Source organism: Panthera pardus, unplaced genomic scaffold (genome assembly GCF_024362965.1).
Source record: "Panthera pardus isolate Hobbes unplaced genomic scaffold, ASM2436296v1 HiC_scaffold_27, whole genome shotgun sequence".
NCBI classification, from domain to species: domain Eukaryota; kingdom Metazoa; phylum Chordata; class Mammalia; order Carnivora; family Felidae; genus Panthera; species Panthera pardus.
This window is the reverse complement of record NW_026526843.1, coordinates 92,176,504-92,192,462: the sequence shown is the minus strand read 5'-3', so window position 1 is coordinate 92,192,462 and position 15,959 is coordinate 92,176,504. Positions and strand designations below refer to the sequence as shown.

At 41.1% G+C, this 15,959-nt stretch overlaps 1 protein-coding gene across 1 annotated transcript in view; it reads left to right on the top strand.

The window, feature by feature from the left end:
- LOC109248000 (cytochrome b-245 heavy chain) overlaps window positions 1-15,114 on the top strand; it is a 33,686-nt gene extending 18,572 nt beyond the window's left edge. Inside the window, exons 7-13 of the mRNA XM_019417267.2 lie at window positions 2,127-2,256; window positions 4,732-4,824; window positions 7,186-7,439; window positions 8,302-8,464; window positions 9,585-9,731; window positions 11,718-11,842; window positions 13,165-15,114. Coding sequence (XP_019272812.1) covers window positions 2,127-2,256; window positions 4,732-4,824; window positions 7,186-7,439; window positions 8,302-8,464; window positions 9,585-9,731; window positions 11,718-11,842; window positions 13,165-13,291 — 1,039 coding nt within the window. The 3' untranslated portion in view covers window positions 13,292-15,114. The remainder of the gene's footprint in view (window positions 1-2,126; window positions 2,257-4,731; window positions 4,825-7,185; window positions 7,440-8,301; window positions 8,465-9,584; window positions 9,732-11,717; window positions 11,843-13,164) is intronic.
- Window positions 15,115-15,959: the final 845 nt, after the last annotated feature.

Below are 15,959 nucleotides of genomic sequence, written 5' to 3'. Positions count from 1 at the left end.
GAGCCAAGTTGGCCTAGAGGTGATTAAGACCTGAGTGTGAAAAGGGGAAGAGCAGGAAGGAGCAGCACTGAGCAACTACTTGTGTGCATTCTTAATCCACTTGCTGACTCCGACCCCTGATCAGCTCTTAAGCACCAGGAAATCTGTGTAGACAAAGAATCTCTTGACTTTCCTGAAGCAACTGAAAATCTTTAAATGGGATATGGTCATAATCCAACTGTTTCAGAGAATCCTAGAGAAAACAAAATGAATCTCTCCCCATTTCTAGTTTAGTAATTCCGGCACTTTATGTTTGTACAGTTTCTCAACTATACATTTTCCTTTGGAGCAGGCAGAGGAGACGGATTTACCCCACTCTCCATCTGAACAGAATCTGCTACGTACATTGGTTGGCTGATCGCTCACAGTCTCCTGGCCAGGCAGAAGCTGAGCTAGGATTAATATCCAGGTTTTCTGACTTCTGGTCCTGGCAGTGAGAAGACGGGAGAATCCCCTCCCCCCTTTTTTTTCCTCTCACTTACTCCACATGTGAACTTGGGCATTAGAAACTTTGATAGTTACCATTTGTTAGACTCTTACTTTGTGCCCGGCATTTTTTATGCATCATGCCGATTGATTACTAAAATAAACCTTTAATTAGGTATTATTATTACCTATTTTACAGCTAAAGAAACTGAGGCTTGGAGGAAGTTCAATAACTTCCCAAGGCCACCAAACTAGCAAGCGGTAGACGTGGGATTTGAAACCAACGCTGTCTGACCTAGGCCCAGAAGTGTTTTCTCCAAATCATTCTGCTTCTAGTTGCTAGTTTCTCTAAGCTTCGGTGTTCTCATATGTAAAATGGGGGTGCTAATACTTACCATTCAATCTTGTTATGAGGGTCAACTGAGATAATTTGTGTACAGTGCCTTTCCCCAGGTCTGGCACAGTAATTCTCTGCCCCCAAACGTAAGGACAGAAAGGGATGGTTAACAGCCTTGAATTAGAACAGTCACAGGAGCCTCTGCTTGGCTCAGTCGGCTAAGTGTCTCACCCTTGGTTTTTGCTGAGGTCATGATCCCAAGGTCGTGGGATCGAGCCCCGTGTCAGGCTCTGTACTGGGTGTGGAGCCTGCTTAGAATTCTGTCTCTCTCTCTCTCTCTCTCTCTCTCTCTCTCTCTCTCCTTCTGCCCCTCTCCTCCTCTCTCTCTGTCTCTCTCTCTCTAAAAATAAGTGTTAAAAAAACCATTTGCAGAATGTACCAAGTGGCACAATAAAGTTTAGCTCCCCCATAGAAACTATTACAAAGGGCCTTTTGTGCCTCTATTCTCACATATTCTGAAGACCCTGCAATTTATGTTCCTCGAGGTCAGGAACCTGACTTACCTGACCTTGTGCCTCCCTTCCTCTGTTCCCACTAAACCCACATTGTCTTGTGTGTTAGCAGTTGCTCAATTACAGTTTATGGAATTGAAATGAATGGGCTGTGGGCACTTCAAAGGGCACACCATTAGTGCCGATGTCTGTGAGAATGTCATAATCTCCACAGAGTCTTCTTAAATTGATAAAACTTTTTGGTTCAATTTAGGCAATTTGAGTTTAACCAATGAAGCACCTGGACTAAGCCTCAAAGCTACTGTGTATGAGTGTATGGACTGTCAACTACACAAGGGTGCCTGTCCGCAGGGCATAAAATTAGCCCACGCTTTGCTGGCCATGCTCTTTGCCTCTAATACTGCCCTCTCAGAGGGGGCGTCTTTTTCTAATTTGCACCAAGGCACTGTATGGGCTACTCATTGCTCTGTTAGATTTACGGTTTTCCTGTTTCCGTTTGTTTATAAATGAAAGTAACACTCGAAACGGAAGCACACATGCTCCCTTTAAGAAAACACATATTAATGATCCAAAACTTACCCTGTACGATGTTACCTATACTTTGTGCCATTGTACATATCTTTTTTCTATTGCTGAAGAAGACATATTTTCTTTCCCTTCCTCAAATCTATTCAGAGGGGTCAATAAGATATTACTGGTAAATGGAAAGTACAGGATTCATATTAGAATACTTGAAATATGCCCAGAGTCTCAAAATACTAAGAGCTTGATTTCTCGCTGCTAAACCGTCCGGACTTACATTTCCTCCCCAGGCGCATTGTACGTGGGCAGACCCCACAGAGTTTAGACAAACACCATCACGAAATTTGTGAGAAAAAGATCTCAGAATGGGGAAAAATAGAGGAATGCCCAATCCCACAGTTTTCTGGGAACCCTCCTATGGTATGTACAATTCATTGTTACTTTTACGATTTCTTTACCAACCATCTTCAAACTGTGTCTAAGAAATACGTACAAATGTCATAGAGCTGTCCATTACGAAGGCCATGGAAGTGCTAGAATGTTATGTGTCTAGTTTTTTCTGCTACACTTATTGTCTAGAATTATTTCTTGAAAAATAAGGATTGCATTGGTCTGTTCTGAACATCCTGATCTAAAACTTGAAAAAGGATTGTTTTTGAAAGTGCTGTTGGGGTTCAAGAAATTCCATCTCTTCTCTTCTGGATATGAGGCCATGATAGCAGTTAATGATTTCCAGAGGGATTCCATTCTGAGCTGAGTTGGATGACTCAGATAGTCACTTAGAAGGAGCTATGAGCCTCTTTGGATATAAGGTTCCTACCAACACCCAAAGGCTTTGCGTATAGAGCAGGAGTGTGGCAAGGGTGCCCATGGGAAAACATGCGGGAATATTAACTCTCTGTTCAGACCTCCTGTTGGGTGCTCTGCACAATTCCATTTTGTGTATTCTCAATATCTCTGCTCCACTGAGTGAGAAGTGGGCCCTGTGTTCTTCATATCTTTTCTTCCATTGGCAGGCAGTATACTCTATTGGTTATCATGCTAACCGTTGGTATAAAACTAGGCAAAAATCAACATCTGTATAGGGCTTCTGGACAGGATTATAATTTTTTTAAACACAGTGTAACAGAAAGGCAGACGTCCCATCTCATTTTCTCCTTAATTTTTTCTACTTTCCTACTATAACAGTTTTCTTCCTCTAAGACACAGTATGCTGTCCAGGGGCTTAACATCTTGAAGTAACCTTGCTCATTAATGAAAGCACCAGACGTCTCAATGCACTGCCCCTCTACATACAGACATCAATAGAAAGGAAAAAAAAGGAACTGTATTGCAGGCCCTCATATGGTTTAGGGGAAGGCACATTTCCTTGAAGACAGCTGGAATCAGAGTACTACCTTAATAGGCATCTACCTCAAAGGAGCTTCTGGGTTTCTGGGATTAGAGGCAATGTCCGAGACCTGGCTCCATTCAGTGGGGCCCCATTGTGGCACCCAGGAAATAGATGGATGATGCTAGGATTTTTTTTTTAATTTTTAATGTTTATTTATTTTTGAGAGAGAGAGAGAGTGAGAGAGCAGGGGAGGGGTGGAACTGGACAGAATTGGAAGCGAGCTCCAGGCTCTGAGCTTTCAGCACAGAGCACGACACAGGGCTCGAACCCACGAACCGTCAGATCATGACCTGAGCCGAAGTCGGACACTTAACTGACTGAGCCACCCAGGTGCCCCAGATGTCAGGATGTTTTAAAAACCTGTCCCATGACGGGGCACCTGGGTGGCTTAGTTGGTTAAGCATCCAACTCCTGATTTGGGCTCAGGCAATGATCTCACAGTTCTGTGGGTTCAAGCCCCGTGTGGGCTCTGTGCTGACAGCATAGAACCTGCTTGGGATTCTCTCTCTCTCCTCCTCTCTCAGCCCCTATCCCACTTTCTCTCTCTCTGTTAATAAACATTTAAAAAGTTTAAAAAATTAAACAAAAAAACCTGTCCCTTGAAAACAAAGGCCAGCAGCAGAATATTTCTAACTTTTGGGGCAGATATTCAGGTGCTCTCAACTTCCAATAACAAGTTTCTTCAAAAAATTTAATAGAAAGACCATATGTGAGACTTTGGAATTTTTTTTTCTTTCTTGGAATCCATTCTGGAATGCCATCTTTTTAAGTAATGTTGCCTTCTAAAGCTCTTGGCTATTTCAGATATTAAACTAGGAACCTAACTGACTGTGCCCCAGGATGGATCTGTGTGTCCTAAAGGTTTTTATTATAGCCAATAATAGTACAGGATAACTCCAGTGTTATGAAACACTGGAGTTTCTGACCAGAAGGGGATCTAAAGAAATCTAAAAGTCTTTGGGCTTATCCCTTTCAGCAGGTACATTGCATAGCTCTGAGAACTTACCAGGATATTGGAGAAACAGCTGCATTCTTGCATAAAATTTCTTACCTTGCAAAAGATGAAGCTTTGACTGCATGGCTGAGAGAAAGCAACTTCAATGTTGCATTGAAAAATATGGTGTTGTTGAAATGGTATCCTTAAGAGAAACATTAATTCTGAAACCAACCTTGCTCTGCTGTAAGGTTATTGCAACTGCTGTTGCAACACGAGGAGGAAATCCCATTCTTTTGGACAGTTCCTCTTGGGAGAGTTTCATACTGTAGATGAAGTTCCCCAATGTGGCCAAGGAGAATGCTCATTTTTATCGACTCAAAAATTTGCTTTGATTTTAGATATTTATGATGTGTTCTGTTGTATAACAAATTTACTAATCTAATATCAAATATTTAAACAAGCCTACAAAGATTAACTTGACTTCTACAATGTTTTGTCCTCATGAATCTTGTATTACCTACTACCCCTTAACACATCCTGTTTTCATTTTTTGCTCCAATTACAGACTTGGAAATGGATTGTTGGTCCCATGTTTCTGTATCTCTGTGAGAGGTTGGTACGGTTTTGGCGATCTCAACAGAAAGTGGTCATCACCAAGGTATTGTCTGGTTTACAAATTACTAATAGCATCTAACTATATCATGAACAAGTTTACCCAAGTTCTCTATATCATTGGTCAGAGCTGTCTTTCACCCGGTTTCTTTCGATTAAACATAGGGTAGAGAGAAGACCTATAGTTAATTTCAGTCAGTGTACTTAGCTTGATAATCAAGTAGTTGGACCTTTTAACTCGGGGAGCTACAAGTTAACATTTTCTGTTGAAAAATAAAGCCAACTGTTTTGTGTGCATGAATCTCTCTCTCTCGCTCTCTTTCTCTCTCTCTCTCTCTTTCATTGTGTGTGTGTGTGTGTGTGTGTGTGTGTGTGTGTGTGTGTGTAGAGGGGAGAAGCATACAGTGATGATGTGAGCAGATTAAGAGTGAAGAGGCAAAACACATGAGTTCAAGAGGGCACACACTGAGCCTTAAAATACTCAGATGTTAAAAGAACCAGGGAGCCAAGGGCAGGTCTGACTGAGGTTGAGATACCATTCCAAGTCTCCCTTTATCTCCTTTTCTGTGCTGTGTATGTAATCATAGAATATCAGAGTTGAAGAATCCAAAGTCTCAAGGAGGTTAGTAACTAAACTGCATCTAGAATTGAGTTCATCAACACCAGGTACAAGGTGGCCTTTTCTCCCCATGCTTCTATGCTGCTTCTCATTACTAACTATGTAAATATACAACTAATTAAATAGAAATAGAAATTCCTGCTTATAGCTTCAGGAAACAACAGACAAAGCTAGTTTTATCAAATAAAATTTAATTCAACTCAATACAGTTCAACAAATGTTCCATCCTCCACCCAAGCTTTTCTTTCTTGGCATCTATGGAAGGCCAGAGTAAAGTTAGTCCAGCTGGCCTTAGAAATCGTGAAATATAGGAAGTGACAGCACTTCTCCTTTTATGATACTTATATTGGATTATAAGAAAAAACCCAAAGATGAGCAAAAAGAGCTGCCACAAAATTTTCCTTATTAGGCCAGACCTGACTAAGCAGACAAGGATTTCCCTTAAACATATTTCAAAGACAAACTTGTTTTCCTGTGGAGAAAATAGATATTCACTTTCTTCTTATAAACATAGATATTCATTTTCTTCTCAAAAAAGAAAAGAAAAGAAAAAGAAAAGAAAAGAAAAGAAAAGAAAAGAAAAGAAAAGAAAAGAAAAGAAACAAGATGTCATCCAAAAGTATTCCGGTGTCAATTCTTTCTGCTGGTACAGTTTATTTAGTTCCATCCCAATTTCGCCTGTGGTATCGAAATTGCAACAGGGTAAAAAATGTTTTCACCATACAAAATTGCAACATGGTGAACATCATTTTCAAAATAATTTTCATAAATTTTTATTTTCTGTTTTCAAAATGAAGCATTGTGGCTCTTTGTTTCAGTGAAGAAAGGAAGTCAGTTACAGCTTATCATTTAACATCTATTTAAATCACAAGTTTTGGAAATGTTTCGCAATGTGTATCGAAAGGATTTCCCACTTTACTCCTCCTCGCTCATGGAAAGGAAAGTTTCACATTATCAGTCAACATTTGGGAAGCTGCTGTTTTGTTTCTATTGATTTTTCTTTTCCTTGATGTCCCTTGTTTTTTAGTTGTACATAGAAAGTCCTAGGTATCTCAAGAATTGTCCCAGAAATATATTACTTTCTGTATTGTGATGACAGCTTTTGATTGTGTTTTTTAAAATTATTTACCAACTCACCAGTTGATGGATGTCTGGACTGTTTCCAATGTTTTGCTCTTATAAACAAAGCTGTCACGAACACTTGTATACATAGAGAATGAGGATGGCAACGGGTGGCTGGGGCCTGGCTTTGGGAGAGATGGATGGTATACTTCCCAGGTAGGTAGAAATGTAGAAACAATGCATGGAATCAGGCAGATTCAAGGTGTGGCTCAGGACAAAGATAGACTAGTACCTTAGGCTTGGTTTGGGGGATGTTACTATACTACTAGCCAATGGGGTCTCCTTCTTCTATCCAGCTGCCAAGGCTCTCAATCATCCCCTGGGGAGGCAGGAAGACTGAGCAGGAAGACATCTCTTCTTCCTGTTTGTAGTTACCTGCCTTGACTTCTTGGAGAAAAAAAATATCACAATAGGCTGGTGTCTTAAGTTAGATTCCCTGACAAAGACTCTGAAACAGCGAACTGCATGCAGAAGGTTTGTTGAGGCATAGTCTCAGGAAAGGAACCTGCAAAAGAAAAGAAAGTCAGGATGGGGGAAGAAATAGCTGACCCTCAATGAGGTCGCAACTGCAGCCTCAGCTGATGCTACAGGGAGTGCCAGGGTTGGGATGACTCTTGGGACTTGTCCCAAGTTGAGGAGAGGGGCTCAACTTGTTTTGTTCCGTAGGTGGTCACTCACCCTTTCAAAACCATCGAGCTACAGATGAAGAAGAAGGGATTCAAGATGGAGGTGGGACAATACATTTTCGTCAAGTGCCCCAAGGTGTCCAGGCTGGAGTGGCACCCTTTCACGCTGACCTCCGCCCCTGAGGAAGACTTCTTTAGCATCCATATTCGTATCGTTGGGGACTGGACAGAAGGACTTTTCAATGCTTGTGGCTGTGATAAACAAGAGTTTCAAGATGCTTGGAAACTACCTAAGTAAGTACAAAGTGTGTATGTACGAAAGTGTATGAGTTCAGGGAAAATGTCACTAAATAGCTCCTCTTATCCCGTCTCTCACTCTACTATCTGCTGGGTCCAACAAAACACACAAGCTCTACAAATATAGGCAGCTATCTCTGTGTTCCCCATTGTATGTGTGTGGTGTGTTTATGCGTATATCTATAAGTCTTGTGTGAAACATAAAAAATATGTTTGAATCAAACATTAATAACAAATATTCCCAAATTCCTTTAAATGGGTAAGGGTCAAGGCCAAGTTATATTAACTTTTCTAACAAAGTTATAGTGTATCAAAGATGTTCTTAAAATTTAATTGATATATGTTATTTGAGGGTAAATGCCACATATTATTCGCTTTGTCCCCTCCTTCCCACATGCCTGAGACGGTGCTGGGCACTTAGTAGATGCTAGAGAAAAGCTTGTTGATTCACTCGATGAATACACAAGTGAAAATTGAAGATATTAAATTTATAAGATGTTATGACAGAAAATTCTCAGTTTACCTCAGGGTGTGATGTAAACAGGAATCTCGTGCGTGCGTGCGTGCGTGTGTGTGTGTGTGTGTGTGTGGTAGGTGAAGGGTGTGGAGAGATGAAAAAACACCCTTGAGAGTTATCAAATGTTTTCAGTTAGCTAAAACTTCCTTTTATTACTTCCAACCACACTGTTGACATCAGGTTCATTACTTGAAAGCTATTTCAGAAAAGAAAGTGCCCCATAGATACGTCGTCCCGGTTCGATGTGACATATTGCACACACCCCCAGTGAAAACCTGTGCCCCATCCTTCTCTGAAGTGCAAGATAGCCCCGTAACCATCTCCTCACACGCCTCCTTCCAGGATAGCTGTTGATGGGCCCTTTGGCACCGCCAGTGAAGACGTGTTCAGTTATGAGGTGGTGATGTTGGTGGGAGCAGGGATCGGGGTCACACCCTTCGCATCCATTCTCAAGTCCGTCTGGTACAAATATTGCAATAATGCCACCAATCTGAGGCTCAAAAAGGTAAGTTCTTTCATTTTTCACAGGGCTCGGATAAGGTCGTTAGGTTCTGCCTAGTGAAGCCTGAGAGAGACTTCAGGGCAGAGGCTGGCAGAGACCAAAGGAAGTGAAGACAAGTTCTGCGTGGTTGCAGCGAGACCGACTTCTCATAAAAGGGCGATTTGAGAAGTTAAATGTGCTTTCATAGAAGCAGGTCTATTATTGAAAGCAACGTACTATGCTCGTACGGCGTTAGTAGAAATTCACAAGAAACGAAGATGCGGCAGAAAGTATTCACAACCCCAGTCCAGTAGCTATTGTTTTTGTGTATTCTTTTCCAATATTTCCCCACAAGTTTACATACTCCTGGAAACTTGTACATATACCTTCATGTCCTGCTTTAGCAGAAACATATTATGGTGTTTTTCAGTGTTGTCACAGGCTTTATAATGATCCTTTTTAATGATTCCTCCGTGTTCCATTGAGAGGATATAGAAAAACTTTTCTATCATCCTGTGTTAGACATTGAGGTTGATTGCATTTCCAGTCCCCCAGTACTTTTTAGTTTGCAAGGGGAGGGCAGGAGACATGTCCTTTCATGAAACGTTCACTTTCTTCTGGGAAGCTCCTCAGAATAAATTCCCAGGGCATTTTTTTGGTCACATGTAAATTTGGTTTCCTTGCCTGGTAAAGGACACCTTGAATGAAACGTGAGTCATTCTAATAACTATAGAGATAACCTCTAATAGGGACATGGAGTGTACCTTGACTTTTCATTCTCCCCTTTCTCTCTTTACTGTATGGAGGAGGAACTCAGGAATGCCTGATCCTATTGTGCACAAAGGAAGCCAGGGATCTGGGGTGGGTAAGGGCAGACCTAGAGGGAAAGTGGGGAGCTAATGTTTTTTCCTAAGTCATATACTTCTGAGACCAAGCTATTGATGTACTGCCCCGCCAGTGTGAAGGCCAGCACAGGTTCATGTGAGCTAGCTTATGAAACGCCCAGCGCTTTCTGAAAACCTATGTTTCCAGGCATTCTGAGCAGCAGGAAAAAGTCGAGTGGGGGGAAGAGCAGAAATCCATATATCAGTTGCGATAAGGCCTATTTAAATCTAGACTGCTTCATGATCTGTGGCTCTTGCAGATATACTTCTACTGGCTCTGCCGGGACACGCACGCCTTTGAGTGGTTTGCCGACTTGCTGCAGCTGCTGGAGACCCAGATGCTGGAGAGGAATAACGCCGGCTTCCTCAGCTATAACATCTACCTCACCGGCTGGGATGAGTCTCAGGTGAGGGCGACGTCCCAGATCTCAGGTCCTTCCCCCAGTGTCCAGGGCTGACTGACTTCCCTTTGGTTATGGGAGTATTTTGTGTACCGTTTTTACCAAGAACTGTTGATGGGTTTTAGTGATCCAGCCTGTCCACCCTCACTCAATATCCCCACGTGTTCAGACTAACGAGCCTAGATTCAAAGTTAGTATCTGAGGAACAGATCAAAGCTAAGGAACCTACAAGGGAATAGGTGCCATGACTTTGACTGTATTAAAGCCACATTCCTACCAGGGGACTCAACCCAGGTGGACAAGATGATCCACCTCTCTTTATATCTCTCTCTCTATATATCTCTACCTTTATATCAGTATACACACACATATTCCTCTAATTTTATGTTTATGTGTGTTTTTCAATATACACAATACATTTAATAAGTAGTAATAATAACTGCTCATAGTTATTAAGCCTATACTATGTGCTAGGTACTTTTATTAGTGTTTAAATAGATTGTCTAATTCAATCCTAACAACAGCCCTATGAAACAGCTACTGTTATTATTCATACTTTATAGGTGAGAAAACCAAAGCCCAGAACAGGTTAGGTCGTTTGTCCAAAGGTACTGAACTAGTAAGAGGCAGAGGCAGAATGTTCCAGAGCCTGCACTCTTAACAACTCCCAGGAGTTCATGATTATCATTTATATTTGATAATATATTGAAATATAGTTAATGAAGATGATATATATTGTGTATATATGTATATATGTATGTATGTATGTAGCATATATGTATGTGTGTATATATATATATGTGGGTATAGTATACTATGTAATGCATGAGACATAACACATTACACACACACACACACACACACACACAAACACGTACCCCTCCCTCCAGGCACATTGCAAAATTTCATGTTTGCAATGAAAGCATTCTACAATTTATAAGACAGCCCCTGCAACAAAGAACTATCTGGCTTCAAATGTCAAAAGTGTTGACATTGAGAAACTCTGAAACAAGTTAATGATTCCTAGGGGGTAACATCTTTCTAAATAAGCAAACATTAATTACTTGGCCTGGAAGCAACAGAAGCTATCCCCCTGTGTAAGGAGCTAAGGCAAGAGTGTCTGCCTATCACTGGCCAGTGTCTCTACTGGCCATAGCCACACATTGGCGCCTGGTGTTTGTGAAAACTGGTTTCTCATTTGGGTTTTGGTGTATTGTTTATCATAGACTCTCTGGGTCTTAGATGAGTCTGGTTGCAAGTGTGGATCCAGGGACACATGACCATGAAAAGTGCTGCTCTAGAAAAATGGGATTTCGCAATGCCACTTCTGTAATTTTAAAAGCAAAACAACAACAAATATTTGATCAAGATGAGACCGGGGGAAAATATATAATACATAAATCACTTGGCAGTTTTATTATTTAAAAACTCACGCACCATTTTTTAAATGGGAAATGTATTTGCATTGAAAAACAATTATTTTGCTTTACAAAACTGGTCTCTACAGGGTTATGAAACCAGACTGGCCACCCTTCTTAGCCCATCATCCATCCCCTGTACAGTGAATTTAAAATCTGATTTAAGTTTTAAATACATTTAATTAACCACTTTTATGAAAAATATTTGTTGTTCAAACTGAGGCTCCCTAGAAGGGTAGCAGAAAACAACATGTGACTGTGTATGTACACACACACACACACACACACACACAGACTACCTTTAGACTTGATTTATTGTCTCATTGTGTTACCAAAATATCAGTGCATTAATCTGTTTTAGTTCTTAGCAATTCTCCTAAAGGTCTGCCCTTCTAGATTGTAAGTTACCTGAGGAGACCCAGTTTTTTCATATTTGTTTACCTTCTAGCCTTCAACGATATATATATGTATATATTCAACTATAACTATATATATATGTATATATATATATATAGTTAATATGGGTTTTTTTATAGCATGTCTCTGCTTTGTGAATTCATGTCCTTTCCTACAGGCCAATCACTTTGCTGTGCATCACGATGAGGAGAAAGACGTGATCACAGGCCTGAAGCAAAAGACCTTGTATGGACGGCCCAACTGGGATAATGAATTCAAGACAATTGCAAGTCAACACCCAAAGTAAGGAGTCCCCCACCACAGTGTTCTTGAGGCCCATGGCCTGCCTAAAGCAGCAACTCTCAAACACGGCTCGATTTGTGTGCTCTGAAAACCAAAACACCTAGGTTACTATCTTCACACCCACTAAAATTTTCTAGATATGTATGACTTTACAAGAGAGTCTTTAAATCACACGAAAATTACCTGGAGAATTATTATAAACAAAGATGCTTGGGCCCCCCACCTCCACGTTTCTGAACCCTTTTCCTCCTAAGAAGGGTTGTAACTTGGTTCTTTTCTTTCAGCTCCTAAATTTCACCAGTGTATCTACTTCTTCTAATTTAATACGATTCATACTTTTATTATTAAGGAGACACCATCCCCACTTTCAGTTTTAGTTTTGGGGTCTAAAATCATAAGTTGACAGACATCCTAAGGTCCTTTCTGCCTTCATTAAAGCTTTAGCCGTTCTGAAACTTTGAGGAGATCCTCTACCTTACTAGAACTCACGATAAACTCAAGAATCACCACGAACACACCCTTCAGGCCATTGCTTTGTACGCTTTAATGAGCATATAAATCACTTGGGGATCTTTTCACAATGCAGATGCTGATTTAGTAAGTCTGGGGTGGGAGTCGAGAACCTACATTCTTAAAAAGCGGACTAGGAGGCTACTGGTCTGGAACCACACCTTGAGGAAGGAGACTTTATTTTTTTTTTTAATTTTTTTAACGTTTATTTATTTTTGAGACAGAGAGAGACAGAGCATGAATGGGGGAGGGTCAGAGAGAGGGAGACACAGAATCTGAAACAGGCTCCAGGCTCTGAGCTGTCAGCACAGAGCCCGACGAGGGGCTCGAACTCACGGACCGCGAGATCATGACCTGAGCCGAAGTCAGCCGCTTAACCGACTGAGCCACCCAGGCGCCCCGAGGAACGTGACTTTAGAATCTAAAACACAGAGAGATGAATCCCCACCAAGCTGTTGGCCGAGTTGGTGAACCTAAACCAGATTTGTTCCTGATTTCAAGATGCTGGAGACGGTTTGGGGACATAGAGCCCTGAAGTGAAGTAGCCCACAGACTCACGAATTCACCACCATTTTCTCTGTGGTAGAGGTCTCTGTAAACTCTACTTGAATGTCATTTCCCAGGGCGGTCAACTGCCTTTTGAAGCTGTCGCCACAAACAGGGCTGAACCACTCTCCTGCAGGGTAATCCGAACTCTGCCATTAGTGGAAAAGACACAGGGGCAGAGGGAAATAAGAGATTCCCTCACGTGCTTTGTAGTCTATCTCATCCAAAAGCCTAAAACGGTTTATTTTTCCTTTCTTTCCCCAAAGTACCAGAATAGGAGTTTTCCTCTGCGGACCTGAAGCCTTGGCGGAAACCCTCAGTAAACAGTGCATCTCCAACTCTGAGTCTGGCCCTCGGGGAGTGCATTTCATTTTCAACAAGGAAAACTTCTAACTGGTCTCTTCCACGAGAAAATCAGTGAGGATTATGCTGCCAAGTACCCAACCCAATAATGCTAGTTGATAATGTAAGTTCCCCCCTTAAAAAGAGAGAGAAAATGAAGTTACAATGTGCAGGTTTTCCCTGAAAGGGATGTCAGAGATGTCAAAGATCATTTGATAGTGGTAATTTGCATTTGTATGGGGCTTTATGGTTTTCAGAGCACTTTTACAAACTGTATTTCATTTTTCACTCACAGTAATGCCAGAGAAAGGTAGGACAAGGATTCCTGGGCTCAGTATTTAGGATAAAAAAAATAGGGACTCGAAATGGTGAAGTAACTTCCTTAACATTATGAAGCTTGGACCTAGTGCACGTCGCTCCGGGTTTTGTGGTCTTTCCATGATACCAGGCTGCCTTAAACTAAAAACTGGGACAAATAGGTATGTGATATGCCCATCTGCTTTTAAAAAGCATCTACCCCTTGTTTTATTTAAATACACACACAAAATGTCTCTTATTTGTGTGGCTAATGTTTTATTGTCATATCATCATTATCATCATCATCATCACCATCAACAAATTCATGCCCTAGAAATGAAAATCCCCAGCTTTACTGTGTAGCTATTGAATTCACACCCCATAGAATGTTCTAGATATCCATGAGTTCAAGAGAGAGCCTCTAAATCACTGTTAGTGTGGCCAGAAACAGTTGGTTTTTTTCTTAGAACTGCTTCTATTTCTGGAAACTAAAACAGCTTTATTTGCCCCACCCTCTGAAGCCACAGATATTTAGAACTACTTTGGTAATGAGGAAGGAAGAAAAGAAAGCTGGGGGAAGGGCACAAGACTGGTTTAGGAGGAAAGGGTGAGGGAAGGGGGAAGAGAACAGGAGAATGAAAGAAAGCAAAAAAGGTCTCACACTGGTCACTTTCCACCCTAGATTTCTTAGTCTTGTTATGTATTGAATGTAATTGAAGGAGGCTTACACATAATTCATTTTGTTTTGATTACATGTGGTATTGAATCTGAGATTCTGGTTGCAAATTTTGACGCTGGATGGGCATATGCATTGGACTGGGATGAAGTAGTAATAACTCAGTTGTTCCTTTGGGCTCCCGGGACATGCAGGTCACTGAGGGCGGGTCCTGACAAGTCAGGCTTGCTGTGAGAATGTTGCCTCCCCAGAATGTCCCAGGAAGGTTTTTACTTAGAGAAACTTAGGTCCAGCCTGTTCATACTGAAACCCAGGTATCACTTGATTCATTCACCAAATTTTTATTGTGCTGTTTACTATGACTCAGGCTCTGTGCTCATAGTTTCGGTTCTTTATACCAATGTGTGAAGAAGCAATCACGGTTCTGAAAATTCTGAGAATCCTGGCCGTCTCTAACCCTGTGGCATGAGTAAAACCAACTCCATTTGTGGCTCTGAAAATATTTCTCCAGGGTTTTTTACCTTGATACCAGAATAGTTACCAAACCAGAGAGCCCTGTCCTGTGTTATCCTGGTTATGAGATGAAAAATGAAGTGTGAAAGTGCTCGCCATTACCATATTCTTCTCCCAAGCAGCTAGCTGCCAGCTGCCAATACAGCTTTTTCAGCTTTTAGTATTTAGCGCTTAGCAACAGGTACCAAGAGGATGATTAAGCATTGTTTTTAATCTCAACGCTATGAAGGCTTCTCTGAGTTCTCCTGCTTTTGCAATATTGCATTTATGAAATTTGAATACTTGTAGGTGCTGTATTTGAGTCCTTTGGTGGGGAGGGGGGGCTCTGGGATATAATCCTAGGAAGAACTGTTAAAACCGTGCTCAACTATTAAAACTGATGAGCTTCTGTTGGTGTCTGTGTTATTGATCTTCTTATTAAAGGGTGGATTCAAACAGCAAAGATTTGCTCTGCCCCAGTGGGGTTGAGAGTCTGTGTTTTTGCACGTGACATGCCAAACATGTCGTGATTTATGGGTTGGGAAGGGAAAACTGGGTACTGAGTTCTATTGCTCACGTCCTAGGGACCCTCACAGCAGTGGTAGGAGACAATACAGTGTCACCTCACCTTGTGGAAAGAATCTCTCAAAGACAAAGAACCCCTAGTCTGAGCCTCACATCAGGCTTGTGCTGACAGCTCAGAGTCTGGAATCTGCTTCGGATTCTGTGCCTCCCTCTCTCTCAGCCCCTACCCGCCCCCCCTCCCCAAAAATAAATAAACATTTAAAAACTTTTAAGAAACGCTGGTTAATCCAATTCACGTTAATTTTTATTACTTTTATTTATTTATATTTATTTATAATGTTTCCTTAGCTTTATTGAGGTATAATTGACCAATAAAATTGTAAGATATTTAAAGCATACCACATGATGATTCACCAAAGAATGTTTTTCCAAAGAACAACTTTTACCTATATAACCACAAGGCAGTGAACAAATCCAAGAAATTTAACACTGTCACAGAACCAACGTTTACTCTCTAGGCTATGTACAAGTGACGTTGTATCCTCAGTGCACTGCGTTAGAGGGTAGCCATTGTCAGTTGGTCCTGTTATTGATGGTATTAAGTTTATCACCAGGTTTCTCTGTATAAATGGAAAGGTTTCATTTTACTTCTGTAACTAGTAAGTCACATTTGGGGATACTTTGGGACCTTACAAATCTCATTTTCTCCAATAGCCTTTTACCCAGTCG